This window comes from Camelus ferus, chromosome 20 (assembly GCF_009834535.1).
Source record: "Camelus ferus isolate YT-003-E chromosome 20, BCGSAC_Cfer_1.0, whole genome shotgun sequence".
Taxonomy (NCBI): domain Eukaryota; kingdom Metazoa; phylum Chordata; class Mammalia; order Artiodactyla; family Camelidae; genus Camelus; species Camelus ferus.
Window position 1 is genome coordinate 24,864,913 of NC_045715.1, and position 27,395 is coordinate 24,892,307.

Genomic DNA, 27,395 nt, shown 5'->3' on the forward strand with positions numbered 1-27,395 from the left:
GCAGGAAACTTTTGGGGAAAAAAAATTCAAGTGACTGTCACCTCAGTAAACATTTTCTCTCTGAAATTGGTAAAGCCTGAATACAGCAATCAAGAGAAATTATTGGACTACTTGAAAAAAAAATGTGACTACAAGTACTCAGCTAATCAGACATCTGTCAGGCTGAGAAAACGGCAGAGGAGCCAACAAAGTTCAACCCTTAAATGACTGACAGGTGCCTAAGACAAAAGCCTTTTTTTCCTGGGATATTGTAAGGAATATTTGAGACTATGTCAAAGAAAGTACAGGGTGGGCCAGGTACACAGAAAGTGCTACGAAATACTGTCAGTTTTTGTCATTCACAGTAGCTGTGCTCCATAACGTTGCTGCAAACACTGAGTTAGTGGATAGTGAACCACTGTTCCTAGAGGAAATACAAGGTTAGGTCCCTGTGAGTCTTTGGTCATGAATATTTTATGTGTGCTTCATCTTATTTAATATATATTATTGACTCATTCACATTGAACTCATGGCCAACAGCCCTGTGACTCATGACTGAGGGAAGTGTATCTAACACGTATTTTCTCTGTAAGGCATGTTCCAGCCTTCTTGCACTGAGGAACACTAGACAGCGCTTCAGCAATATACTTGGGGACAGTTTTAAACAGCAAAGTCACCAACAGAAAGCACAAAAACGCGCGGCAGTAACGATACCACAAAAAGACGCTTGTTTACACTGAGAGCTGAAACAAGAAGGTGGTGTCATGTTGCCCCGCCTTAGCTGGCAATGCTGGACAAGTCATGCGTGGTGGGTGCCAGATTTTTTTTTTTTTTTGATGATTTGCACATGTCTACAATGACCGTGAAAGCACTGTGAGTATTGATTTGGGGGTCACAAATTAGTTTTGGCGAGAAGGCAAATTCACCAATAGAGAATCCACGAATAATAGAGAGCAATTGTATCATGAAATGGATGGTCAAAATCCTTGGTGATTAAGGAGGGTTTTGTTTTGGTTTTTGTTTTGCATTTAACCTTTCTTTCATATACTTTATTTCTTTGGAGAGTCACGAGGTCAACAAGGTAGATGGTCTTATCCTCATTTTATAGATGTTGAGGGTGACAAGACTGTAGAGTGGCAGAGACAAGACGAGAACGAGGTCTTTAACCTTTGGTCCAATTACAAGTGGGTTTTAGTTAGAGTTACCACAAATTGTAATTATTCAAGCCTACTCAACCGCTCCTCAGTTCTGACACCTTTGTATTTCTAGTCATCTAGATACTCAGTTAAGGAAGTCATTTGTTCATGCAATTCTTTATTTGTATCAGTATGGACTAATGGATATTTATTTTATTCTATGGGTTGGAAAAGCGAGTACTGTTGTTACTATTTTCTTCCAGCTTGGCCATAAGGGGCACTTTCAGGGTGGTTCCTGTGTCCTTTTGAGGAGCTCCCATCCTTTTCTGAGCCCTCTCCTACTTCCTGCCCACCACAGTATGCTTCAGGCTCGCCTTGTGTTTTTTTCCCTCCCAGCCCACAATCAACCACTTTTTCAAGGAACTTTGGTTCCTTTTATGGAAGAATGGTATTTAAAAACCAAATCTGGGTTCCAGAAGTGCTCAATTGCTCCTAGGGCATCACTTCTTCTCCGCCACCTCAGGGCTCAGAGCTAGGAAAGGTATGTTTACACACTGATTCATGCCTAAATGCAGATCTACTTCTGTATCTATTTACAATTCCAGTTAAGGATCTTTTTTTGAAGGTGGTTCTTACGTTTTTACAACATACTAGGTACTAGGTTTACAATAAATATTTGCTGAATTGAACTGAAGTAACTAGAAAATTAGGAGAACAATGTGATGGAGAAAAGTGTTCAAGGATTGAAAGACAGGAAGATAAACACATCTTTGTCAACTGGTGACACTGAAGGGGCCAAGTCTTGGATTCAAGGGTCAGGGTTCAAGGACCAGCTTTTGCTACTTAGCTTAAATGCTGTTAAATCAGTTACCTAACCTCTATGGACCTAATTCAGAACACGAATCTGATCACATTGCTCACTTGCTTAAAACATTTTAAGGGCAGGCAGTTTCTCTATTTTTTTTTAAACCATAATCCTTAAATAATTTATATTTGGCCTGGGGCATGTGTGTGTGTGAACACATACATACATACATACATACATACACATGTCTGTATATTGGGGATTTGTCTGAAATAATGTAACAGAAATGTAAGTGTGCCTTAACTAAATTAGAAATTTATTTTTTGCATAACTTGACTTTTCTTTCTCTCTTTCTCTCTCTTTTATTTTTGAAAGTCTATTTAGCGTTATTCAATAATTTATGAATTGGGCAGCATCTCATGTAACAAGTAGAATGGTGCTCCCCTTGACTTCTTTTTTATAGTCTAGGGGTATACTTTTCAAGGCTTTAACCCTCTCAAACTCTGGGCCCAATGTGACTGCTCTCATTCCTACCATCATGTCTGTATCCCAGCCAGTGGGAAAAGGGAAAGACATAAAGGAGCGCATGCCATTCTTTTAGGAACAGGACCCAGAAGTGGCACACACCACTACTGTTCACACAGAATTGGCCAGAACTTAGGCACATGGCCACATCTGAATGCAAAAGAGGCTGAAAAATATAGTCTCTAGCTGGGCAGCCATGTTCCAACACGTGGGGATCCAATTATTAAAATGAAGAAGAGGAGACTGGAATGATGGAAAACTTGTAGAATTTGCCACAATATATAAAACTCAAACAACATTTTCACAAAATGGTGCTTACCCTTAATATGAAGACTTCTAATCTAGTCTATCCCATTTACTTTCCTTTTTATTTTTTAAAATACTGGTCTTGAACTACTAAATTGACTTCATCATATTCGAATGGGTTACAACCTTCATTTTGAAAAACACTTCCCCAAAGCGCAAACTCCTTGGCACAGTATGGTGGCCTCTTCAAGACATGCCACTCACTCTGCAGCCCTCTTTCTGGCTGCTGCCCACTAGCACTGCAGCAACCCAACCCCCAGTTCCCACCTCCTCAGACACACCAGCGCGTCCCCACTTCCTTGTCTTTGCACTTGCTGTTCCCTCCTTCTGGGATGTCTTCTATCCTTCCTCCACCTTTGCCTCCCCTCTCCCCCAAGACTGTTGGCATGGCAAACCATCTTCACTGTTCAAAGCCCAACTTGTGTGTCCCCTCCTCTAAGAAGCCTTTTCTTACCTGTGAGTCACCTGCAGAGCTGACCTGCCCTTTGGTGCTGTCTCTGAACTCCTTGTTATCCTGTATCACAATTCATGTTCTTTTATTTGGGGGGGGGTTGATTTTATTATAATATTGGTAAAATTACACTTAAAAACCAGAAACAGATATTCACTTATAAAAAGTAGACTGTGAAACAAGGTTCTACTATAAGAACATGAAACTATATTCACTATGCTTGCACACCAGAAACCAACACAGCATTGTAAATCAACTATACTTCAATTAACAAAAAAAAGACGTTAACTACGGATTTTTCATTTTCTCACTCTGCTTGTGGAAAGCCACATTAGTGAGCTGCATTACTTAGCTGCACCAGGATTGGTAGGAGGTAGGAGAAACCAGTTCTAATAACGTTTTGTTTTTTTGGTGTGTTTTGTTTGTTTGTTTGTTTGTTTGCTGCAAAAAGCTTTATTGTTTCCATTTGGTCCAAGGCTTCAGAGAGGGCTCCAGTGTGGTTAAAAAGCTGCCTAGTGGCTGCAGAGAGAGGCTTCAGGCAGAAGCACTGACACCAGAGGGGCTCCTCAAAGGCCGCTGGGTTGCAGAGGCTCTAGTCGTGCTTGAGGGTGAGCCTTTGGAAGAGATACTGGCCCAGCCCAGCCTGGGGACCAGCCAGCCTGCGGAGGTCTGGTCAGGTGGTCGCCCATCTTCTTGATGAGTTTCACCTCCTCATCCAGGAAGTGGCTCTCCCGGAAGTCACGGAGCTGAGGGTCTGCCCGTGCAGAACCCAGGGCAGGCAGATCCAAAAGGGCCTGGTTCAGGTTCTTCTCCAGGAGCCCGGCGGCTTCTGTGGCATCCTGGGTTTTACCCCACTCATCTTGAGACAGCTTCTGCATGTTCTGAAAGACGGCAAGGCCGCTGCGCTGGTTTTGCATTTTCATGAGACGCTGGGTGCCCTCGCACTTCTCCACCAATTCCGAGAAAAAGTAGCCCCCGCCCTCCAGAGCCACACTGACCTCATGCTGGAAATAGAAGCCCAGAGAGAGGTAGGTGTTGGAAGCCTGCAGACGCATGTTGACCAGGAGGTTGACCTCGGCCTCCACCTCGGTGTAGTAATTCTGACCAATGGGGGAGCTCATGGTTGATCGGTAATAAGGAGCTAAGTTCAAAAAATGGTGTTGGCTGGTCGGGAGGCCAAGGGTAGCAGAGGCGCTGGTTCCGAAGGTCACGACTGGAAAAAAGGTTTAAGGGCCATGGGAGGCTGGAACAAGAGAACCCCCTGGGTCTGTTTTGGCCACTGTTGAAGCAAGAGACAGACAAATCTTCAAGACCCCAAGCAGTCTACCTCTTTGTCTTTATTTTTTAAAAATCAAAATACATTATTTGTTAGTTTGACATACAATATTATGTTAGTTTCAGGTGTATTACATAACGATTTGACATTTGCATACATTATGAAATGATAACCACAATTAGTCTAGCAACCATTTGTCCCCATATAAAGTTATTACAATGTTATTAACCACATTTTCTGTGTTGTATATAATATCCCTGTGACTTATTTATTATATAACTGGAGATTTATATCTCTTAATTCCCTTCACCTATTTCACCCCCACCTTCATCCTTTCTGGTAACCACTGGTTTGTTCTTTGTATCTGTGAGTCTGTCTTTGCTTGTTTGTTTTGTTTTTCAGATTCTAAGTATACGTGAGATCATGTGGTATTTGTTTTACTCTGTCTGACTTATTTCACTTAGCATAATATCCTCTAGATCCATCCATGTTGTTGCAAATGACAAGAATTCTTTTTTAAAATAGCTGAGTAATATTCCATTGTGTGTAAATATATGTATATATGATAGATATGACATATCTATCCTATACATACATATACCACATCTTTATCCATTTATCCATTAATGGACACTCAGGTTGCTTCCATCTCTTGGCTATTGTAAATAATGCTGCAATGAACATTGAGTGCATATATCTTTTCGAATTAATGTTTTTATTTTCCCGGAGAAATACTCAGAAGTACAATTGCTAGATAATATGACAGTTTTATTTTTAATTTTTTGAGAAACTTCCATACTGTTTTCCACAGTGGCTGCACCAATTTACCATTCAGCATTAATAGTGAAGGAAAGTGCCCTGTCCAAATCTGTGCCAAACTTGTTATCTGTTATCTTTTTGATAATAGCCATTCTGGAAGGTGTAAGGTGATATCTCATTGTGGTTTTGATTTGCATTTTCTTGATGATTAGTGATGTGGAGCATCTTTTCATGTGTTTGTTGGCCATCTGTGTGTCTTCTTTGGCAAACTGTCTATTCAAGTCCTCTGCCCATTTTGTAACAGGGTTGTTTGTTTTTTTGATGCTGGGTTGTATGTGTTCTTTGTATGCTTTGGATATTAACCCCTTATCAGACATATTGTTTACAAATATCTTCTCCCATTTAGTGGGCAACCTTTTCATTTTGTTAATAGTTTCCTTCGCTGTGCAAACGCTTTTTTAGTTTAGTTTAGTCCTATTTGTTTATTGTTGCTGTTGTTTCCCTTGCCTGAGGAGACAGATCCAAAAAAATACTGCTACGACCAATGTCAAAACTGTCCTGCTGTATTTTCTTCTAGGAGTTTTATGGTTTCAGGTCTTACATTTAAGTCTTTAATCCATTTTGAGTTTATTTTTGTATATAGTGTGAGAAAGTAGTCCAGTTTGATTTTTTTGCATGTAGTGATCCAGTTTCTCAACACCATTTATTGATATTATTTATAATTTACCATTTCTACACTTTTGTAGTGTATTAATTGGGCATATAATTGTGGGTTTATTTCTGGGCTCTCAATTCTGCTCCATTGATCTATGTGTCTGTATTTGTGCCAGTACAATACTGTTTTGATTACTATGGCTTTCTAGTATACTTTGAAATCAAGGCGTGAGATGCCTCTGGGTTAGTTCTTCTTTCTCAAGATTGTTTTGGCTATTTGAGGTCTTCTGTATTTCCATACAGATTTTAGAATTATTTGTTCTAGTTCTGTGGAAAATGCCATTGGCATTTTGATAGGGATTGCATTGAATCCGGAGATTGTCTTGGTATTATGGTCATTTTAACAACATCAGTTTTTCCAGTTCATGAGCACAGTATATCCTTCCATTTGTTTGTGGTGTTGTCACTTTCTTTCATCAGCATCTTATAGTTTTCCTAGTACCAGCCTTTTACATCCTTGGCTAGACTTATTCCTTTCTATTTTATTCTTTTTGATGCAATTGTAAATGGTGCTGTTTTATTAATTTCTCTTTCTGATAGTTCATTATTAGTATATAAAATGCAATATATTTCTGTATATTAATTTGTATCCTGCAACTTTGCTGAATTTATTAGTTCTAATAGTTTGTTTGGTGGCATCTTTAGGATTTTCTATATATAGTTAAGTGTCATGCCATTTACAAACAGTGAGAGTTTTACTTCTTCCTTTCCAAGTTGGGTGCCTTTTTTTTTTTCTTTTCTTGTCTGATTGCTGTGCCTAGGACTCCAGGGGGAGTCCTAGTTGCCTCCTGCCTCTCTGGGTGGCTCTCAAGGTCAGCAAGTAGGTCTGACCCAGGCTCCTTTCATATTACTGCCTGTGCACTGGGACTCAGAGTGTGTGAGATTTTGCACACATTTAAAAAAAATCAGCATCTCTGTTTCCTACATTGCTCCAGCTCTTCTGAAAGTAAGCCCTACCAGCCTTCAGAGTCAGTTGTTCTGGAGGTTGTCTTCCTGGCGTAGAAACCCCGGGGTGGGGAACACGATGTGAAGGTGGGACCCTTCGTTCCTTGAGGGGAACCACTGCAATTGTGACTGTCCTCCCATTTGTGGGCCACCTCTGCAGGGGTGTGGGTCTTGACTATACTGCGTCTCCGCCTCTTCTACCCGTCTCAATGTGGTTCCTTCTCTATTTCTTTAGCTGCAGAAGTCTCTTCTGCTAGGCTTCAGGTTATCCTCATAGGTAGTTGTTCTATACATGGTTGTAATTTCGGTGTGCCCGTGGCAGGAGCTGAGCTCAGGGCCTCCCTGCTCCGCCATGTTGGCCAGCTCTCTCACAATTAATGTTCTTAACTGTTAGCTTCTCCTCCTACCTTGTGAGCCCCTCAAGGGCAGGAAGGCAGGTCTCATTCATCTTTACATCACCAGCACCTTTGTCAAGACCCAGCACAAAGTCCAGGTCCAGTGCACATTTGCTGAATTGACCATAAAAGGGAGATTTCTTTCAGAGGAGGGGAAGCCTGCTCTGATTCCCTTCGGCTAAATTATTTCTACCTCTGCTTTTCTCCCCTAATGCTTTCCGTGAGCCTCACACACTGGTTGTGATTAACTGCAGGGGCTCTGGAGTCAGACTGCCTGGTTCAAGTCCCAGCAGTGTCACTTTATGTGTGACTCTAGAAAAGTGACTTAACCTTCCTGAGACTCAGTTTCCTCATCTGTAAAATGGGGAAAACAATACGATTTACTTCATAGGGTTGTTGTGAGAATTAAATGAGTTCATTCATTTGGAGCAATAGCTGTAAACACTCTATCAACATAAGTTATTATGCTCTATCTCTGTATTTCTCTCTACTAGACTGTCAGGACCTGAAGGGAAGCTTTACATATTTCCTTGGTGCTTTTTGTACAAACTTTGCTCATAGTAGCACTTCTTAATGTTGACTCTAATTGGCAAGTCACCTGGAACTCCAGATCAGTATCATTTCCATAGCTGGCTAGCCTGTGGGAATTGTAATAAAGGGCAGGTCAGTGAACATCTGGCTAAGTGTAACCACTCAGGGAGACACAGCCAAAGGAAACCAAGCCTGCCACAGCTATTCAAATTCTTTGAGCAATTCAACAAGCACAACAGACAAAGGGAAACTTGTGGGCTTGCTTATTAAGATTGCCAACAATTCTTTGACCACTTTTGAACCACCCCAAGGTAGTGAGGGAAAATGTGTTGTTATGAACATGAAGTTGGCTCTGCCCTGGGAAACAGAAGGTAGGATTAGATGGGCACATCTCTATTTAATGGTGGGGTAGCCCAAGGCTGACAGCGGGGTCTCCAAAACCCCCATATCGGTCAGGACCAGCTGCAGGAAACCAGAGGCTACTCCAGGAATTTGAGGCAATTCCTTCAAAATCTTTGGAAGGGTACAAGAAGCTTTGTGCTAAGCCTCTGGGATGACTTCTAGAATAACACTGCTGTACCTGACTGACTGCCAGGAGAGCTGCTGCCACTGCCCCCCTTGGGAAGGTGGAAATCAGGAGGCCACCTTTGGAACTGTCGATTTCCAGAAAACACCACCACAATAGCAACCCAGAGATCAGGAAGCTTACAGCTGCTCACAGGCTAGGGACCGATCACTGGAACATTGCTGCAGAGAAACAGGGTGACCCTATGACCTTATTTGCCAGCAGCAGTCAGAGATGGCTTCTGCCTCACTTCTACCTTCCCAAGTTCACAATCCATGTCCAGCCTTCAGGACCACAGCTGCAAGGGAGGCTGGAGCATTTGGTTTTAGTTTTCCCCTCTGAGATGCAGGAAGGTACATTAGAAGGGTGGAGAGGGATACCGGACCAGTTAATCTACCATATCCTCCCATGCCCTCACTCACTGTGCTCCACTCACTGGCTTTCTGACTGTTCTTGGAACACATCAGACTTGTTTCCCCTACTTGTAACTGCATTTGCTGTTCCCTCTGCTTGGAATGCTCTTCCCACTGATCTTCCCAGTTTTGTTAAGCATCACCTCCCCAGAGAGACATTCCTTATCCAGAGGCCCCCTGGATGCTCCCCTCCACGGGGTCTTGGGCCTGTTCCTGAAACTGGTCAATCACAGGATGGAATTACTAGGAATGGCTACCTTTCACTATCTGGGATAAAAGTCCATTATATCAACTTGTTTTATTTTCTTCTTAGTACTTGTCACTAGCTGAAATTATTATATATACTTATCTGTTCACTTGCTTATCAGTTGTCTTCCCTCCTTAGAATGCAAGTTTCATGAGAGCAGGAACTTTGTTTTCCGCATCCCTGTATATATCTGGAATACACCTGATGTATAGCATGTGCTTAATAAACATTTGTTGAATGAACCACTGAGAAAAAGAGATAAACATAGCACTTTGGACTTACCTCTGTTACCTGATTTATTATATAATATTTTTAAAAATTGAAGTATAGTCAGTTTACAATGTTGTGTCAATATCTGGTGTACAGCATAATGTTTCAGGCATATGGATACATACATATATCCTTTTTCACTTTCTTTTTCATTATAGGTTACTGTAAGATATTGAATATAGTTCCCTGTGCTATACAGTATAAACCTGTTCATCTATTTTATATACAGTAGTTAGTATTTGCAAATCTCAAACTCCCAATTTATACCTTCCCACCCCCTTTTCCCACTGGTAACCATAACTTTGTTTTCTATGTCTGAGTTTGTTTCTGTTTTGTAAATAAGTTCATTTGTGTCTTTTTTTAAAGATTCTACATATAAGTGATATCATATGGTATTTTTCTTTCTCTTTCTGGTTTACTTCACTTAGAATGACAATCTCTAGGTCCATCCATATTGCTGCAGATGGCATTATTTTATTCCTTTTTATGGCCGAGTAGTATTCCATTGTATAAATATACTGCAACTTCTTTATCCAGTCACTTGTTGATGGACATTTAGGTTGTTTCCATGTCCTGGCTATTGTAAATAGTGCTGCTCTGAACATTGGGTGCATGTATCTTTTTGAATTAGAGTTTCTTCCAGATATATGCCCAGGAGTGGGATTGCTGGATCGTATGGTAGGTCTATTTTTAGTTTTTTAAGTAATCTCCATACTGTTTTCCATAGTGGCACCAAACTACATTCCCACCAACACTGTAGAATGGTTCCCTTTTCTCCACACCCTCTCCAGCATTTATCGTTCATGGACTCTTTAACAATGGCCACATACAATATTGTAATTACTCCCTCATAGGCACCCTTCTTGGTTCAGAGCCAAGACTGCATCTTGTTTTTAATTTTTGCCTCACTTCTTAGCACAATACCAAGTAAATAGTTGACAGGCTTGTGTTTTGTTGAATAGGTAAGTGAAAGAAATACAGCATGAATATACATGTTTAGGAAGCAAAGGTGTGTTCCAGGATGTCAGAAGGTGGGGAAGGAGGGTGGCTATTGTGCAAAGTTAATCAAATGCTAAATAAAATCATCTCAAATCAGGCCAAAAAATGCACAAGATCCTTGGATTAGAGCAAGGGGCAGGTGGGATCAGGCTGAGGTCCAGGTAGATGGCAGGAGGCTCATCCTGGGCAGAGGAAGATGCCAGAAGCTAAGGGTCCATGAAAAAGACCTGCCGAGGGTCTACTTGCAGAATTGATAGGATCTCCAGTTGCTTGGGCAGTTTTTACAACTACTTTCTCCCAATCTCTTTGAATGGGATCCTTTTGTCCCCCTAACACTCTGTTTGAGAAGCAAGATGGCTGTAAGTTCCATTCTCCACATCATTCGTAATATATGTCTTGTCAGTGTTGTGCTGTTGGGGCAAGAGAAAAACCAAACATTCCTTTCAAATCAAATGCATTCGAATGTTGCCCCTCATAGCATATGTTTCTGAAGGGAAAAGGCAGCCTTGGTAGGAGGCATAAGGGAATTTTAGAAAAACATAACATCTGAAAAAATTTTTTGACTTTTTAATATTTGTAACATGTAAGTTATTTCCAACAATCATCAAATAATTGTTTAACTCAGCCTTTTACATAAACACAAACATGCAAACACACACATACACATATATATACATGTACACACATACTCAAATACATGCATTCACATCCACAAGCAGATACAAGACACACACCATCACATGGACACACACACACATACACATAAAGCAAAGAACTTGTTTATGACACAAATTAATATGGTCAGAAGGCATTGTAAAACCTGTTTCCCAGGGGAGAAAAATATAGCTCATTCATGAAAAAAAGGTTAAGCATTTAAAATAGTAAAAATCGATTTTCCTAATAACTGGTGAGGGGACAGAGGGAAGGGGAGGGGAGCTGAGGAGGGTATCGCTGAGCAGCCCACCCGCCCTCCTGCACGTGTGAAAGGCTGCCTCAAAAGTCACGAGCTCAGCCTTGGTCGCCAGGGCAGCCTCACCCAGGGGGTGGCTCTCAGGGGCATCCTTAACCACTTGCTGGGCAGGCAAGTTGACTGGAAAAAGAAAAGTATAGCATTGGTCCATATGTAGCGACTGATGACAGTCAGAGAGACGGAAGAAAGGGAAAAAGAGGGCTTCAAAGGTCGAGAACTGTAGCAATTGATGTGGAGACCTCTAGGGGAAAGAAAGTAGGGGAAATGGAGACCCTAGGCTGTGAGGAAAAAAGAATTAAGACATGAAAACATTTATGCATCTTGAAAACGATGGGGAGAAGTCACCACATTTTGTCCTCCGTGGGACACGGCACTTCCAGGTGACAGCAGTGAGGTGGGAAAGATGGTCGGAAATATTTGGTGCTTGTGCACTTATGAGCAAGCGTCTTCTGGGAGCAGCCGGCAGAGGCCGTGGGAAAAGGGGAGACCCTCTTTTCTCTGGGGAAGCTCGCCCATGCTTGCTTCCTCTTAGCGCCATCCTTCCCCTGCACGGAGCCCCTTCCTTCCCCGCGAGGTGGAAATGACGAGTAGGGGCGTCCAGCTCTACTATCGCAGGGTAGCTGCACCTCCTCAGGCTCCCATCTTTCCATTTCCTCTCCTCCCTTCTCAAGGCTAAATCACACTTTCTTCCAGGACTCAGCTTAAAGGTCTCTTCCTCCAGGAAGACTTCCCTGACTCTCCAACCTTCAAGAGTTGGGGCTCCTCCTGTGGCCCCCAGTGCTTCCCTCAGGGCCTGTCACGCTGGGTGCAAATGGCCCTGAATGACTCTTGCCCCCCTTGATTGGGATCCCCTGGGACCGTGGGCTGTGTCTTACATTTCGGGGTATCCCCCAGTTCCCAGCTCAGGGCCTGCTGCCCCATAGACACTCAGCAAACCTAGTGAAGAAAGGGAGGCTGGGGGGCCAGGGGCCTTCCCCGCGGTGGGTGACAGCTCTCAGAGTATCGCCCTTCCCTGGGACTCCCGCGTTGTTGCGAGGGCCTGCTTCGGGCCGGGTGAGGCGGCGCTGGGAGATGGGTGGTGTTTCCAGTGCCGGCAGCTGGTGCAGCGAAAAGGATTAGGGGAGGAGGGAGGGGATGAACGGGCTGAAATTGTAACCTTTGGGGGTATGTTCCCACCTGTATCTATCTACAGTCTTCACCAAAAACTCCAGACGTGAGTGAGGGAAGAAAGGAGTAGGAAGAGGAGGCCAAAGGAGCAGTAGGGATCTCCCCTCACCAGCCCACCTACCGCAAGCATCATCTGGAAAACAAGGAACAACGGGCGTTCTCTTCTGCTGAGGGTCTGGGTCCGTTCATTCCACGAACGTTTACTGAGCACCTGCTGTGGGCCAGGTGTTGTTCTAGGTGCTGGGAAGACAGCAAGGAAGAGAATGTGGTGCTTATATTTTGTGGGGGGAGGTAACTATATATAGTAAGTCAGGCAATAATGTGTTAAGGAAAAAACAAGGCAGGGTGAGTGGGTCAGAGAGGGAGGGGGAGGGGCTGCTTGCCCTAGGTTGGTGGGGTGGGGAAGGCCTCTCTGATGGCTTTTGAGCAGACACCTGAAAGAAACAAGAGAGGAAGCCAGCGGACACCTGGAGTAAGAACATTCCAGGCTGAAGGGACCCGTGCCAAGGTCCTGAGGCTGGAGTGTGCGGAGTGTGTAAGAGGAGCCGCCAGGAGGCTGGAGCTGGAGCAAGGGAGGGGGGACAGAGTGGTTAGAAAGGAGGTGGGAGGGACGAGAGGGGACTGGGTCGCTGAGCACCCAACATTACGCGGTGAGGACCGGGGATTTTCCCCTCAGGGTGTTGGGGAGCCCACAGGACGTGAGTAACAGAGTAGAGGAGGAACGTGCCACGGTTTAAGTTTCAGCGGGACCCCTCTAGCTGCTGGGTGGAGGACTGACTGCAGCCCGAACAAGGGAGGTGTCGGGGAGGCCAGGTAGGACGCAGCTACTGCAGCAGCCTGGGCACAAAAGACAGTGTGGCCCAGATGGCCCAGGGAGATGATCAGTGGTGGGATCTGAATGCAACTGGAGGGGCAGAGGTGGGAAAGAAGGGAGAGTCAGGGCAGGTTTATGGGAGAAAACCACGAGTATTGATTGGGACGTGTTCTGAGATGGCTACTGGGCACGTGTATTGTTATCAATTGCTTTGTAACAAATTACCCCAAAATGTTGCAGCTTAAGAGAACATACATTTTTGTCACAGTTTCTGTGGGTCCAGGACCCAGGCACACTGGCACAGGTCCTCTGATCCAGGGTTTCTCACTGGCAGTAAAGGTGTCTGGCCAGGGCTGTGGCCACCTCCAGACTCGACTCGGGGAGGATCTGCTTCCAAGCTCACTGATGAGGCAGTTGGTAGAATTCAGGTCCTCAGGGACTGTTGGCTGAGATGTCACTTCCTGGCCATGTTGGCCTCTCCATCGAGATGCTCCCAGTGTGGCAGCTGCTTTCCCATGGAGAGAGTGAGCAACACTGAGGTCGCTGTGGTTTTGTAACCTAATCTTACATCCTATCACTCTGCTGTGTTTTATTTGTTAGAAGAGGGTCACTAGTCCAGCCCACATTCAAGGGGAGGTGACAAGTGTGAATATCAGTTGGCAGGGACCTTTGGGAACCATGTAGAGGCATCTGCCACAGCAAGGAGGCAATTGGACCAACAAGTGCAAATTTCAGGGAGAGTTCCAGACCCGATATGTCCCTGGAGGGGTTATCCGAGATGGGCCTGGGCGAGGAAAGCTGGCAGTGACTGAAATGGAGAAGAGCAGGGGACCAAAGACTGATCCTGGGAGTTCGCCAGTGCTTGGAGGTCATGAGATGCAGAGGAGATGGAGGAGGAGGAGGAGGGCCAGCGAGGTAGGTGGTGAGCAGAGAGTGGTGGCCCTGGTGTCCCACAGACCTGCTGGTAGGACAGGGAGGGATCAGCTGGTCAGAAGCCATGGAGCAGTCTGGCAAGAGAAGTCTGAGCTTGGGATTGGGCAGTGCAGAGATCACCTTTACAAGAGCAGTCTCAGTGCAGCAGAGGGGGTTCTAGAGAGCATGGGAGGCCACGAAGTGGATGTGGACACGACACTTGGTATAGAGGGGCATACAGCCTTGTGTCTGAGGGCCTTAAGCTTTTGAACACCAGGTTAACTCTTAGGTGAGCCAAGTCTTGGAACTCTGCTCTCCCTCTACCTCTTCCACTCACAGGGCTCCAGTCTTCCAGACTCTCTGCTGCCACCCCATCTGGGATGGGGGATTAGAACCCTGAAGTCAGCCTGTTTTATTTTTTGTTTCTGGTACCAGCAAGTCACAATCAGTCAAGGCAACCCTGTGAAGCTAGGGTGGGGTCACACACCATTAGTCTTCCATCATCAGCTTGAAGCTCCCTAGATTCCAAATCTGCCACCCCTGGAGGATCTGGTTTAGAAGGGTATCAGCGCTAAGAAAAGCTGTTGCTGACTGCCATCTGGTGGTCATTTTGGGGAACTGACCTGGATCCAAATCTATTCCTCAGAGTGTGTGTGGGAAGAATTGAGGGAATGGTTACAAGAGTACCTGGCGTGGATTGTGTTCAGTACAAGTGGTCTATGTCATTATGCTCATGGTTTGGAGGAGCGTTGTCAAAACAAACAGTGTCCTTTGACATCACTCCCAACTTTTTGAAAGAAAAGGAAATATCCTAAAAGGAGGTCCCTCTTCTTATCTTGGTCAAAGTAAAAGTGCTTCGGGGAGAGGGTGTAGCTCCGTGGTAGAGCGTATTCTTAGCATGCACGAGGTCATGGGTTCAGTCTCCAGTACCTCCCTTTAAAAAAAATGTGTCAGGGAACCAAGTAGTTCATTCACATATTAAGTTAGATGATCTAGATTCAAATCCTGATTTTGCTACTATATGATCTTGATCACATCACTTAAGCATTCTGAGTCTCAGTTTCATCAAACCATGAAATGGGAACATTAGGATGAAAACTATACAAGGTGGTGAATGTAAAGAACTCTCAGTAAAAGATGCTCTCCATTAGTTAGTACTGGCATTCTGGCTCTCAGTGCTGGGGGTGTATTGCTTTAAAATAGTGGTTCTCAACAGGGGGTAATTTTGCTCCCCACCCCTCAGAGGACTTTTGGTAATGTCTGGGGATATTTTTGTTTATAACAAGGCTGGAAGGATGCTACTGGCATCTAGTATGTAGAGGCCAGGGATGCTGCTAAACATCCTACTGTGCACAGGACAGCCCCCTATGAGGCAGGATTTTCCAGTCCGAAATGTCATTAGTGCTTAACCTGAGAAATCTTGGAGCTTTCTTAAATGAGGATTCTTCTTGCCATGTTATGAACCAACATGAGGAACTGCTTTCCAAAAAGTATGAGGGAAGCAGAGTGGTGTGTGAAGCTGGAAAAGGGCTCTGTGGTTATAGGCAGGAGTAAAGTGAGGCTGCAGATTACCCAGTATGATAGCCACAAGGCAGCCACATATGGCTATTGAAACTGGAATTAATTAAAATGTAATAAAATTTTAAAATTTGATTCCTGGGTTGTAATAGCCACGTCTCGAGTGCTCACGTGGTGAGTGGACAACACAGATGTAAACAGTTCCATCAGCACAGAAGCTTCTATCAGCACGGCTCATAAGGGACTTGGCAGAACCAAGCATCGGTGTAGCAGTCCACAAAAGAAAAATTAGAAACTGAAGATGTTGCAGAGAAGAGCGTACCATGAGAAACAACAGCATACACCAATGAGATGGTTAAGTAAGCACAAAAGCAATCTATAATTAAATGCTAAAGCAAGTCACAAACACACATGCACAATAATTGATCCATGCAATCCTTCCTCCCCCAAGAGTTGTTCTTAAGTGCATAAAACTCGAGCACCCCGAAAAGACAAGCAGAATCAAAAGAAGTCAGGCAGGGAGAGGGGAGCCATCATTGGGGAGTGCTGTCCCTCTCTCTCCCTTCTTCTTGGCACAGTTCAGTTTAACTTGCGGTACAAGGACCTCAGCCCGACAGGTGGCCATGAGTCAACTGTACTGATGGAGGAGTGTCTGTGCCAGCCTAACTTGCTTAAAATCTTGGGGTCCTTGTAAAGGGCATATGCGTGCTTGGTGACAAAGGGCAGACAGAACAAGTGCAGGAGCATCCGGGAGATTTGGAAGAGCCAGTGCAGGTACCTCAGCTCAATGAACTGCTCTTTGATGGTCCAGTTGGTGATGAGGACCATGGAGAAGCTGGTGAGCTCATAGGTGATGATCCACACAGTGTAGACAATCAGCCCCTTGTAGTTGCTCGTGTGGATGCAGTAGAGGAGCAAGGAGCTGACCACGATGGTGATGGTGGACAGGCAGATGCTGATGTTCTTCTTGTGGCTCGTGGCCCAAGAGACCAGATTAGAACTTGTCTCCTTGTAGATGCTGAACTTGTCCTTGGAGCCAATGAATGCAACCTGGTTCACCTCAAAGATGAGCAACTGGATGGTGTTGAGGAGAGTGAAGATGCCCAGCATGAAGGAAAACTTCTTGTTGTTCATTTTATACATATTCACCAGAGCATCTAATGCAGAAAAAAAAAAAAATCGTGGAGATACATGACAAGATGGCAGAGGTAGCCCTAGACAAATTCTTCAAACCACTGGTTGTAAATGGGAGAGCTAAGAGTAATCATGGAATATGGACAGGCAGTGGGCTGGAAGTCAAGGGACCTGGGCTCTGGTTCCTGCTCTGGCCTCCCTAGCACAGGTGATCACATCATTGGGAAGTGAGGGTGTCACTGACCTGGGACACAGATTTTTTTCTTTTTTCTTTTGGAAACTAGACATTTTATGTAATATGTTGTAGAAACTCTGAGTACGAGGATACCCCCAACCCTCTACCAGGCTTGTTATTGTTATTTGCTTGTTCACTTAATTAGGGACTGGCTGGATTATTTTTGTAAGTAATGTTCTCCTCCCTCGCCCTCCCCATAACACCTATGTGGGAAGCCTCAGATGTTGCCTCTCAGGGAGGAGCGGTTTAACACATGCCTGTAGTCACTCTAGGGTAACAGTGGTTTTTGCCAGAGCTCTCCTCCCTTCTTCTTTGACCACACCCCAGCTGTAAAGTTCTACTAATTGTTCGATTGTTTCCAGTAATGACCTGGGGCACCAATTGCTCTGCAGATTATCCGATCAAGTTCAGGCTCCTTTGAAGGAACAGTTTTGGAAGTTAGTGTTTGATGTTTCTTCTGACCCCAAGAGGGCTTCTTCCAACTGTTTCTTTCCCGAGTTCTCTCCTGAAAACTAGCTAGCCTACAGTTTAGCCTGAATCTTCATTTGTGATCTACACATCTCCTCTCAATTGCCTGTTGCCACAGCCTTCACTATTTTTTAGAGCACCTTAAGGCTTGAATTTCTCCATGCTCTGTTGTAAAGAAAACCAGTTCCTTTGGGCAGATACTGCAAGCTATCTGTTTTATGGCTTCTCCCCTGCCCCAGCCAAAACCTCTGATCCAGGGCTCTGGAACTGTGGGTGAGAACTATTGTATGCTTCTGTCTTAGTGACACTCCTGCTTTAGGAGCTGAGTGCTCTGTGGGAAAGGGAAGACAGTAGTCTGAGGTCTTGGTTTGCCTATCCTGTCATTGGAACGACGACTGTACAACCTAGGGCAAAGACAGTTGGGGCCCCAGCATTCCCAGTGGTGCCACAGCCATCCCAGGAGTAGGGGCAACGCACCAGCAGGGAGCCCCCACCTCTCAGCCTCAGCAACAGGTCCCTGGGACAGGGGGTGAGAAATGCCAATGTCTGGCTCCTCCTGGGAAGAAAACCCTAACTGGAGGATGAGGGAGAGGGAGCCCTGTGTTCTTGGCCACACCAGGCTGGAGTGGAGTTTTGGTTGGCTGAGCTGGGGGAGGGGAGGAAGTGGTTTTGGTTCAGATACCACAGAATCTCACTTTTCTTAACAAATCATCATTGATTTTCCTGAATAGATGTTTCTTCATTTGCTGTACACCCTTAGGACCTTTTATAGATGGTATACAAGGGTGTGTGTTTTCATAATTTTTACCAGTTTCACTGGGGAGTAGGTCCACTGTCATACAAGAAGCTGATCTCCCCATAATGTTTACTGACATATACTTGGCTTTTTCAAAAATACAAAGTATTGGGGGGTTATAGCTCGGAGGTAGAGAGTGTGCTTAGCATGCACAAGATCCTGGGTTCAATCCCCAGTACCTCCATTAAATAAATAAATCTGATTATTCCCCCCTAAAATAAAACAACCTTAAAAAAATACAAAGTACGTCCATTTAAATGCAACTTAAAACAAATTTGGAGGGAGGAAAAAAGGGAGGGCAAATGGGACAAAATGTGTTTAATTTATCTGGGTGAGACTATTAGCATTTCATATTTTTTTTAATCCAAAAGAAAGCAAAGCCTCTTCACAATTTATTTGTTAATTATACCTCAGTAAAGCTAGAACAACAACAACAAAAAAACCAACAGAGCAAAGCCTAAGGATTAAGGATCAGGGACCCCTGGTGGCTGTGATGTTTTGGTACATCATAAATTGTGGAATATTGTCTTGTCTCCTTGTCACATACTAAAATCACATTCATTTTTCAAGACATATCAAGTTTAATCTCCTTACTGAAGTCATTTGTGACTACTGCAGCCCTGACTTCTTATGCAGACTTCTTTCCTCAATTCTCCTTTAAAAACTTCTATTGCAGTTATAGTTTTTAAAAATTCACATTAGCTTTTGCAAACAGAATATTATAAATTTCCCCTCTTTGATAAGGAAAAATCTGAAATTAGAAATACAGCACTCCCTTTAAGAAGAGAATCAACTTCTATTAAGGAAAAGCCATGAATCAGTTTCTTGTGCCTTTTATTAATTGGGTTCACTGCAGTAAATGTTGTCTACTGTAAAACATGTACCTTGTCAGATACCAAGCACCTGACTGTCTCAGGTGGGCTGAAATCAAGCATCCTCATTTATGTTGCAATGTGCTATACTTTCTTGCTTCACTTGAGTTTTCAGTTACCTGAAGGTTTCTGATATCAATGGTCCAAGAAGATAAAAATCTATCAAAAGTATATTGAGCTGTCTTTATCTCTTTTAAAATGTAATTCCTAAACTCTGGTTTGCATGTGTTCGGTGTTTGTGAAACATATTTTAGGTTAATTGCAGGAAGTTATCAGACATGGCTGGTATAGAAGTTACAGTTCATAAATTGTTCCTGCTGTCAGTCACTTATCCTTTGAGATATAAATGAACTTATGATGAGCTCAGTAGTTTATATTTTTCTTTTTTCTATTCCCACCTTGGGCTGAGTCCCTTGTTTTACTACGAATAAAAACTCAACATGAACTTCTGATTCCATCCAACATGGAGTCATAGAGACCAGATTTATTCTCCTACCTGGAAAAAAATAAAAATTCACAAAATATATGAAACACACTGGAAATCAGTCAGTGAAGGACATTGGTCTTCAAAGAAAGTGAGCCCTATGATTACTCCAGCTTAATGTCTTGTGAGAATTTTCAGGCTGAAGTGCAGGGAGGAGGAATCCAGGAGGAGCCCTGATTTCAAGAGGAGCTGAGAGTCTGAGGAGACTGAGGTTGCTGAAGTTCACAGGACAGAGTACTGGAGAGGAGAGAGATGCACAGAGAGCTAACTCTGGTGATCTGCAGAGAGTTCCCTGTGACAATTCAACCAAAATGATTAGGGGTAACAACTCTCCATCTGTTGTTTAGAGAGGGCCAGAAATACTGCTTTTCCTTACCAGCCAGACTAGAAAACCTCATGATTCATGGGGGATTAAGTAGAACATCCAAAAGTATTGTCCCAGTGGTGAATAATTAGCCCTAGACTGAGAATAACAAATAGTAGAGCAACACCTGAAAAGATAAAGCTGTTTCTAACTAACTTAACTGCATCCCAGAACAAACTCAAGAATATGTATAAGAATGCAAAATTACCCAGTATCCAACAAGGCAGAAATCACAACGCCTGGCATCAAAAAAAAAAGCAAAAAAAAAAAAAAAAAGAGGGAGAAGGAGAAAAGAAAAAAAATCAGACATGCAAAGAAGCAAAAATCATGACTTGTAATGAGGAGAAAATCAATCAATCGAAAGCAATCCAGAGAGGTGAGGGTATAGCTCAGTGGCAGAGTGCTTGCTTAGCATGCATGAGGTCCTGGGTTCAATCCCCAGTACATCCATTAAAATAAAAAAAAAAAAATTAAAAAACCTAATTACTCCCTCCCCAAAATTAAAAATTAAAAAAAAAGCAATCCAGAATTGACACAGATGTTATAACCAGCAGACAAAAAAACTAAAACAGTAGTAACTACATTACATATGCTCAAAAACTTAAGTAGACATGGGCAACATAAAAAAGACCCAAGGATTATACACCATGACCAAGTGGGATTTATTCTTGGAATGTAAATATGGTGCAACATATGAAAATCAATCATTGTAATACACCACATTAACAGAATGAAGGGGAAAAAAAGCGTGGTCATTTCAATTAATGCAGAAAAAGCTTTTGACAAAATTCAACACCCTTTTATGATAAAAACGTTCAGTCAACTAAAAATAGAAGACCGCCTCAATATAATAAAAGGCATGTGTGAAAAACCCACAGATAACATCATACTCAATGGAGAAGGACTGAAAGCTTTTCCTCTAAAATCAGGAACAAGACAAAGATGCTTACTTTTGCCAGGTCTATTTAACATAGTACTGGAAGTCCTAGCCAGATCAATTAGGCAAGAAAAAGAAACAAAAGGTATCCAGACTGGACAAGATGAAGTAAAATGCTCTCTGTTCACAGATGACATAATCTTACATGCAGAAAACCCTAAAGAGTCCATTAAAAAAAAAAAAAAACCTGTTAGGACAAATAAAAAATCAGCAAAGATGCAGGATACAAAGTGAACACATAAAAATTTGTTGTGTCTTTATACACTAAGAATGAACAATCCAAAAAGGAAATTAAGAAAACAAGTCTATACAATAGCATCAAAAAGAATAAAGTAGGGATAAACTTAACCAAGGAGGTGAAAGACTACACTGAAAACTAGGAAACATTGCTCAAAGTACTTAAAGAAGACATAAATAAATGGAAAGACATCCTGTGTACATGGATGGGAAGATTTAATATTGCTAAGATGACAATACTGCCTAAAGCGACCTACAGATTCAGTGTAATCCCTATCAAAATCCCAACAGTATTTTCTTAAGAAATAGAAAAATAAATTACAACACACCAAAATGAAAAACTCCTGTGCATAAAAGAACAGATTAATAGAGTGAAAAGGGCAACCATAGAATAGAGAAAATATTTGCAAATCAAATATGTGATAAATCAGAATATATAAAGAACTTCTACAACTCAACGGTAACAACACAAATAACCTGATTTTAAAAACGGGCAAAGGACATAAATAGACATTTCTCCAAAGAAGATATGTGAGGACCAATAAATGCATAAAAAGATGCTCAACATCACTAAATATCAGGGAAATGCAAATAAAAACCACAATGAGACACCACCTCATACCCATTAGAATGGCTACTATCAAAAAGCCAAAATAATAAGTACTGAGGAGGATGTGGAGAAATTAGAACCTTCATGCACTGTTGGTGGGAACGTAAATAGTACCATTGTGGTGGAAAACAGTATGGAAGTTCCTCCAAAAGTTAAACATAGAATTATCATATTATTCAGCAACTCCACTTCTGAGTATATACCCCAAAGAATTGAAAGCAGAGATTTGAACAGATACTTGTACACCAATGTTCATAGCAGTACTATTCACAAAAGCCAAGAGGAGGAAACAACCCAAATGCCCATCAATGAATGAATGGATAAATAAAATGTGATATATACATACAATGGAATATTACCCACTCTTAAAAAGGAAGGCAATTCTGACCCATGCTACAATATAGATGAACTCTGAGGACGTTACGCTAAGTGAAATAAACCAAAAAAAGACAAATGCTGTTTGACTCTACTTATATGAGGTACCTAAAATAGCGAATTTATAAAGACATAAAGTAGAATGATGGTTGCCAGGGGATAGGAGGAGGGGACGACGAGGAGCCGTTGTTTAATAGGTAAAGAGTTTCAGTTTTGCACGATGAAAAGAGTTCTGGAGATCTGTTGTGCAACGGTGTGCATGTATTTAATACTGCTGAGCTCTACACTTAAAAGTGGTTATTATGGTAAACTTCACATCATGTATATTCTACCACAATTAAAAGACTAGAAATATGTAAGTTAAAATGAAAGTGAAATCATCTTTTTCAGACATACAAAAGCTGGAAGAATTTATCGTCATCAGACCTGCACTCTAAGAAATGTTACAGTCCTTCAGGCAGAAGGAAAAGGATGCCAGGTAGACATCTGGACCTATACAAAGGGATGATCAGCACTGGAAATAACATGGGTAAATGTAAAAATAAAAAAGATGTTTTTCTTGTTATTTAAAGCTCTTTATAAGCTAATTGGCAAAAATTATAGCAATGGAGGATGAGGTAAAAAGTAAAACAGTATCACAAATAGGAGAGGAAAACTGGGCATATACTATTGTAAGATTTTTATACTATATGTGGAGTGGTATTATATCACCTGAAGGCAAATGAGGATATATACCACAAACTCTAAAACAACCACAAAAATACACAGCAAAGAATTAGATATATAATAAGGTAGCAAAGGAGATATTAGAAATATTAAATTAATCCAAAAGAAGCACTTAGGGGAAATTATAGCACTAAGTGTCTATGTTAGAAAATAAGAAAGGTCTTGAATCAATGACCCCAGATTCTACCTTAAGAAAGTATAAGAAGAGAGCAAATTAAACTCAATGTAAGTAGAAGAAAGAAAGTAATAAAGATTAGAGGAGAAATCAAACACACAGATCGATGGAACAGAACAGAGAGCCTAGAAATAAATCTACTCACTTACGGTCAATTAATCTATGACAAAGGAGGCAAGAATATACAAAGGAGAAAAAAACAGTCTCTTCAATAAGTGGTGCTGGGAAAACTGGAAAGCTACATGTAAAAGAATGAAATTAAAAAACTTTCTCACACCATATACAAAAATAAACTCAAAATTTATTAAAGACCTAAATGTCAGACATGACACCATGAAACTCCTAGAAGGAAACATAGGGAGAACACTGTTTGGCATAAATCATAGCAATAATTTTTTTGATCTGTCTCCTAAGGCAAAGAAAACAAAAGCAAAAATAAACAAATGGGACCTAATTAAACTTAAAAGCCTTTGCACAGCAAAGGAAACCATCGACAAAACAAAAAGACAACCTACTGATTGGGAGAAAATATTTGCAAATGATATGACTGATAAGGGATTAATGTCCAAAATATGTAAACAGCTCATACAATTGAATATAAAAAAATTAGCAACCTGTCTAAAAAATAAGCAGAAGTCCCGAATAGACATTCTCAAAGAGGACATACGATGGCCAACAGGCACACGAAAAGATGGTCAAGATCATTAATTATCAGAGAAATGCAAATCAATACCACAATGAGATATCACCTCACACCTCTCAGGATGGCTATCATCAAAAAGAACAGAAGTAACAAATGTTGGGGAGGATGTGTAGAAAAGGGAGCCCCTGTACATTGTTGGTGACAATGTAAACTGATGCACCCTCTCTGGAAAACAATAGAGAGGCTCCTCGAAAGACTAAAAATAGTACTACCATGTGATCCAGCAGATCCACCCCTGGGTATATATCCAAAGGAAACAAAACCACTAATTCGAAAAGAAACAAGCACCTCAATGTTAACAGCAACATTACTGACAACAGCCAAGATATTGAAACAATCTAAATGTCCATCAACAGATGAATGGATAAAGAAGGTGTGGACTATACAGATACAATAATAAATATATATAATGGAATGCTCTTCAGCCATAAAAATAGAATGGAATTTTGTCATTTGCAACAGCATGGATGGACCTGAAGGGTATTATGCTTAGTGAGATCAGTCAGAGTAAGACAAATATTGTATATTATCACTCATATGTGGAATCTAAAAAATAAAACAAACTAGTGAATGTAATGAGAAAAGGGCAAAAGATTTGAACAGACACCTTACAAAAGAAGATACAAGGATGCTAAATAAGCATATGAAAAGACAGTCAACATCATTTGTTATTAGAGAAATGAAAGTTAAAACCACAATGAGATGCCACTACGTACCTGTTGGAATGACTCAAATGAAAAACTTACTGTCAATACCAAGTGCTGGCAAGGATGTGGAGGAACTGGAATTCTCATACAGTATCAGTGGGAATATAAAATGGAACATACACTCTGGAAAAAAAGTTTGCCAGTTTCTTAAAAAGTTAAAATGGTATTTACTCAAGATAAATGAAATCATAAGTCCATACAAAGTCTGTACACAAATGTTTATGTGTTCTTATTCATAATTGCCCTGAACTACAAACTATATGTTCTTCAATGGGCAAGTGAATAAACTATGGTACATTCATGCCATGGCATACTACTCAGCAGTAAAGAACGAACTATCAAAACACATACACGTGGATGAATCCTAAAGGTATTAGGCTGAGCAAAATAAGCCAGGCCAAAAAAAAAGATTACTTATGGTATGATCCCATTTATGTAAAATTCTAGAAAATGCCAACTAATATATAGAGATAGCAAATCGGTGCCTTGTGAGGGTGAAGGGTGATACAGGAAGGAGCAGGAGGCAGGGATTAGGAGGAAACTTTTGGGGGTGGTACATGTGGTCATGAATTCAATTATGGTGATGGTTTCATAGGATATACATACATCAAAACTTATCAAATTATATACTTCAACATGTGCAGTTTATCATATGTCAGTTATACCTCAACTTAAATAAACGCTTAACACAATGTCTAATGTTTGAAGAAGAAGTTTGCTCAGTTTGTCTTCCATCCTGGCTTAAACTGCATCTGACAGTTTCTGAACCTGAGCTCAAAGTGAAGTATGGTGATAGGTGCTAATGTGTAATCTTGTACTGTTATGTAGTAGGCTAATTGATTCATCAATGGTGATTTAGTTTCTCCCACTAAACTGCAAAATCCTCAAGGTCAGGCCTCATATCTTACACTTTTTTGTGTCCTCCCTCTGTGTCTGGTAACAGACATAAAAATGTAACAAATACCTTTTTGATTAACCAAGTGCCTTTTGGGTCCCTTGACAAATTTGAAAGGAGGGGGGCTCGAGACAGAAAATGAAGTATGATTTTTCTCTATTTTTGTAGTGTAGAAGACAGGGAGAAAAACCATAGCACAAAGCCACCTCAAGACACCAACAATATTCTTTGTGCTACAACAATCTGAGATATTAATATGGATTTGCCTGTCCCAGGGTTAAATTAGCTGCTGGTTGAAGGGTGGTGAAGACATATCAAGGTGGCAGGACTGTCAGACTGCAATTCAGCTTCATTTCATTCCATGCCTCTTCATTTTGACCAATAAAGTGGTTCTGACCAGAAGAACTCAAGGAGTGCTTGGCAAATAACGTCCTTTAACTAAACATCCTCAATGAGCAGGTGCTCCAGTTGTGACTGTAATCACATTTTTCTCCACATTCCCCCAAAAGGGTGGTAGTACTGTCTCTACTTGCTGAAAAGTGCAAGAAATCGAAATTGAACCACCACAATAACCTGGGAGACCTGCCTCTCACAGGAGAGTAAAGGGCTGATGTTACTCAGTATAGTGGTGGGTAAAGTTGATTATCTTTGATTTCCGCCGTGGGAACTCTCCACTGCCTATAGAAATACGTCTGTTGTAGGAAATTATATTGCCCTGGCTTTGATTCTTGTAGATCACGCAGGCATAGGTGATGACAAAGAACATCCAGAAACAGTGCGTCAGTATACGGGACACCAAACCAAACCAGCGCATGATTCTGACCTCTCCAATGTTAGAGGCGTCGTTGGTAAGGATTTGTATCACAATGTTTACAGTTTCATAGAAAAAGATCCAGATGATGTAGATCACCAAGCCCCTGTAAATCTGTGCATATACTGAGTATATGAGCAAACAGCTGATGATGATGGTGATGAAAGACAGAAAGAAGATGATAGTCCAACTCCAGCAGATGATTAACTGTTGTATGAGGATGTCTGTACTCTTGGTCTGCGAGGTAACCTCAGTGCAATTGCTTCCCTGTAAGTATTTCTGTTCAAAGATGAGGTACAAGCCGGTGGCCATGATGGTAAAGACCCCTGATAACATGGTGCCTATTTTGGCGGTCATCCCACACCAGTGCTGCTGTCTCATGCTGAGCCCCTCTGGGAAGACAAACAATATGTGGGAGAATTCTGGTTCCTGCCAATGATGTGGTAAATTACCAGGGTTTCTGCCTCCTTCCCCAAATTCACCTGGAAAAACAATAGACAGAAATATGGAAACCAGGCAGCAGCAGCTTTGGGGAGATACACAACTGCTTAAAATTGACTGGGGATGTGAGTGGGGAGGAGGCTGGAAGTGGTCTGGGGTTGGAGGCAGTGAGCAGATAAATTAGAGAAGTGACTCTCAACTGAGGCTTCACTTTATAATCACTGAAAGTGCCCATGCCCACACCCCACCCCACAGCAATCAGAACATTCTCTGGATGGGACCCAGATTATCAATATTTTTAAAAACTTTCTAGTGATTTTTATATGTAGCCAGTATTAGAAAACAATGAGTAGAAAAAATTGGTTTAAATTATGCTCTTATCTCTTCTTAGCATCGCTTTGGGCAACCATTGCTGCCCCGATGGGGAAAATTGGCTGCATTTGTGCAGACCTTGTGTGCAAGTACCTCAGGAGAGAAACTGGGGTAGCACAATAGCCCTGCTGGGGTGAGGAGTTGATGAAGACAGCTGGGCTTTGAGCAATCACTCCTCCACTACACATCGAAACTTAAGGAATATAATGAAAGGTGTACTTTAAGGGAAATTTAGAATCAATAATGAGCTAAGCATTCAACTCAAGAAGTTAAGGGGAAAAAAACCCAACAATAAGAACAACAAAAATTGGAGGAAGAAAATAAAGAACAAAGAACAGAAATTAATAAAAAGGAAA

At 41.9% G+C, this 27,395-nt stretch overlaps 3 protein-coding genes across 3 annotated transcripts; all 3 read right to left on the reverse strand.

Moving 5' to 3' along the window:
- Positions 1-3,659: 3,659 nt before the first annotated feature.
- On the reverse strand, positions 3,660-4,323 carry LOC102520464 (ferritin light chain-like). Its single transcript, XM_032463528.1, is given in 2 exon segments — positions 3,660-3,872; positions 3,874-4,323. Coding segments are annotated over 2 exon segments (528 nt in total). The 3' UTR covers positions 3,660-3,794.
- Positions 4,324-16,276: 11,953 nt separating this feature from the next.
- LOC102521922 (transmembrane protein 217-like) lies at positions 16,277-16,858 on the reverse strand. Its single transcript, XM_006173292.2, has one exon. The coding sequence runs from the start codon at positions 16,838-16,840 to the stop codon at positions 16,277-16,279; it is 564 nt and encodes a 187-aa protein (XP_006173354.2). The 5' UTR covers positions 16,841-16,858.
- Positions 16,859-25,929: 9,071 nt separating this feature from the next.
- LOC102520215 (transmembrane protein 217-like) lies at positions 25,930-26,607 on the reverse strand. The gene has a single exon (XM_006173287.2). It carries the CDS (start codon positions 26,605-26,607, stop codon positions 26,029-26,031), a length of 579 nt encoding a protein of 192 aa, XP_006173349.1. The 3' UTR covers positions 25,930-26,028.
- Positions 26,608-27,395: the final 788 nt, after the last annotated feature.

Coding starts and splice junctions, on each gene's coding strand:
- LOC102521922 (XM_006173292.2), bottom strand. CDS start 16,840: ATGTATAAAATGAACAACAAGAAGTTTTCCTTCATGCTGGGCATCTTC.
- LOC102520215 (XM_006173287.2), bottom strand. CDS start 26,607: ATGAGACAGCAGCACTGGTGTGGGATGACCGCCAAAATAGGCACCATG.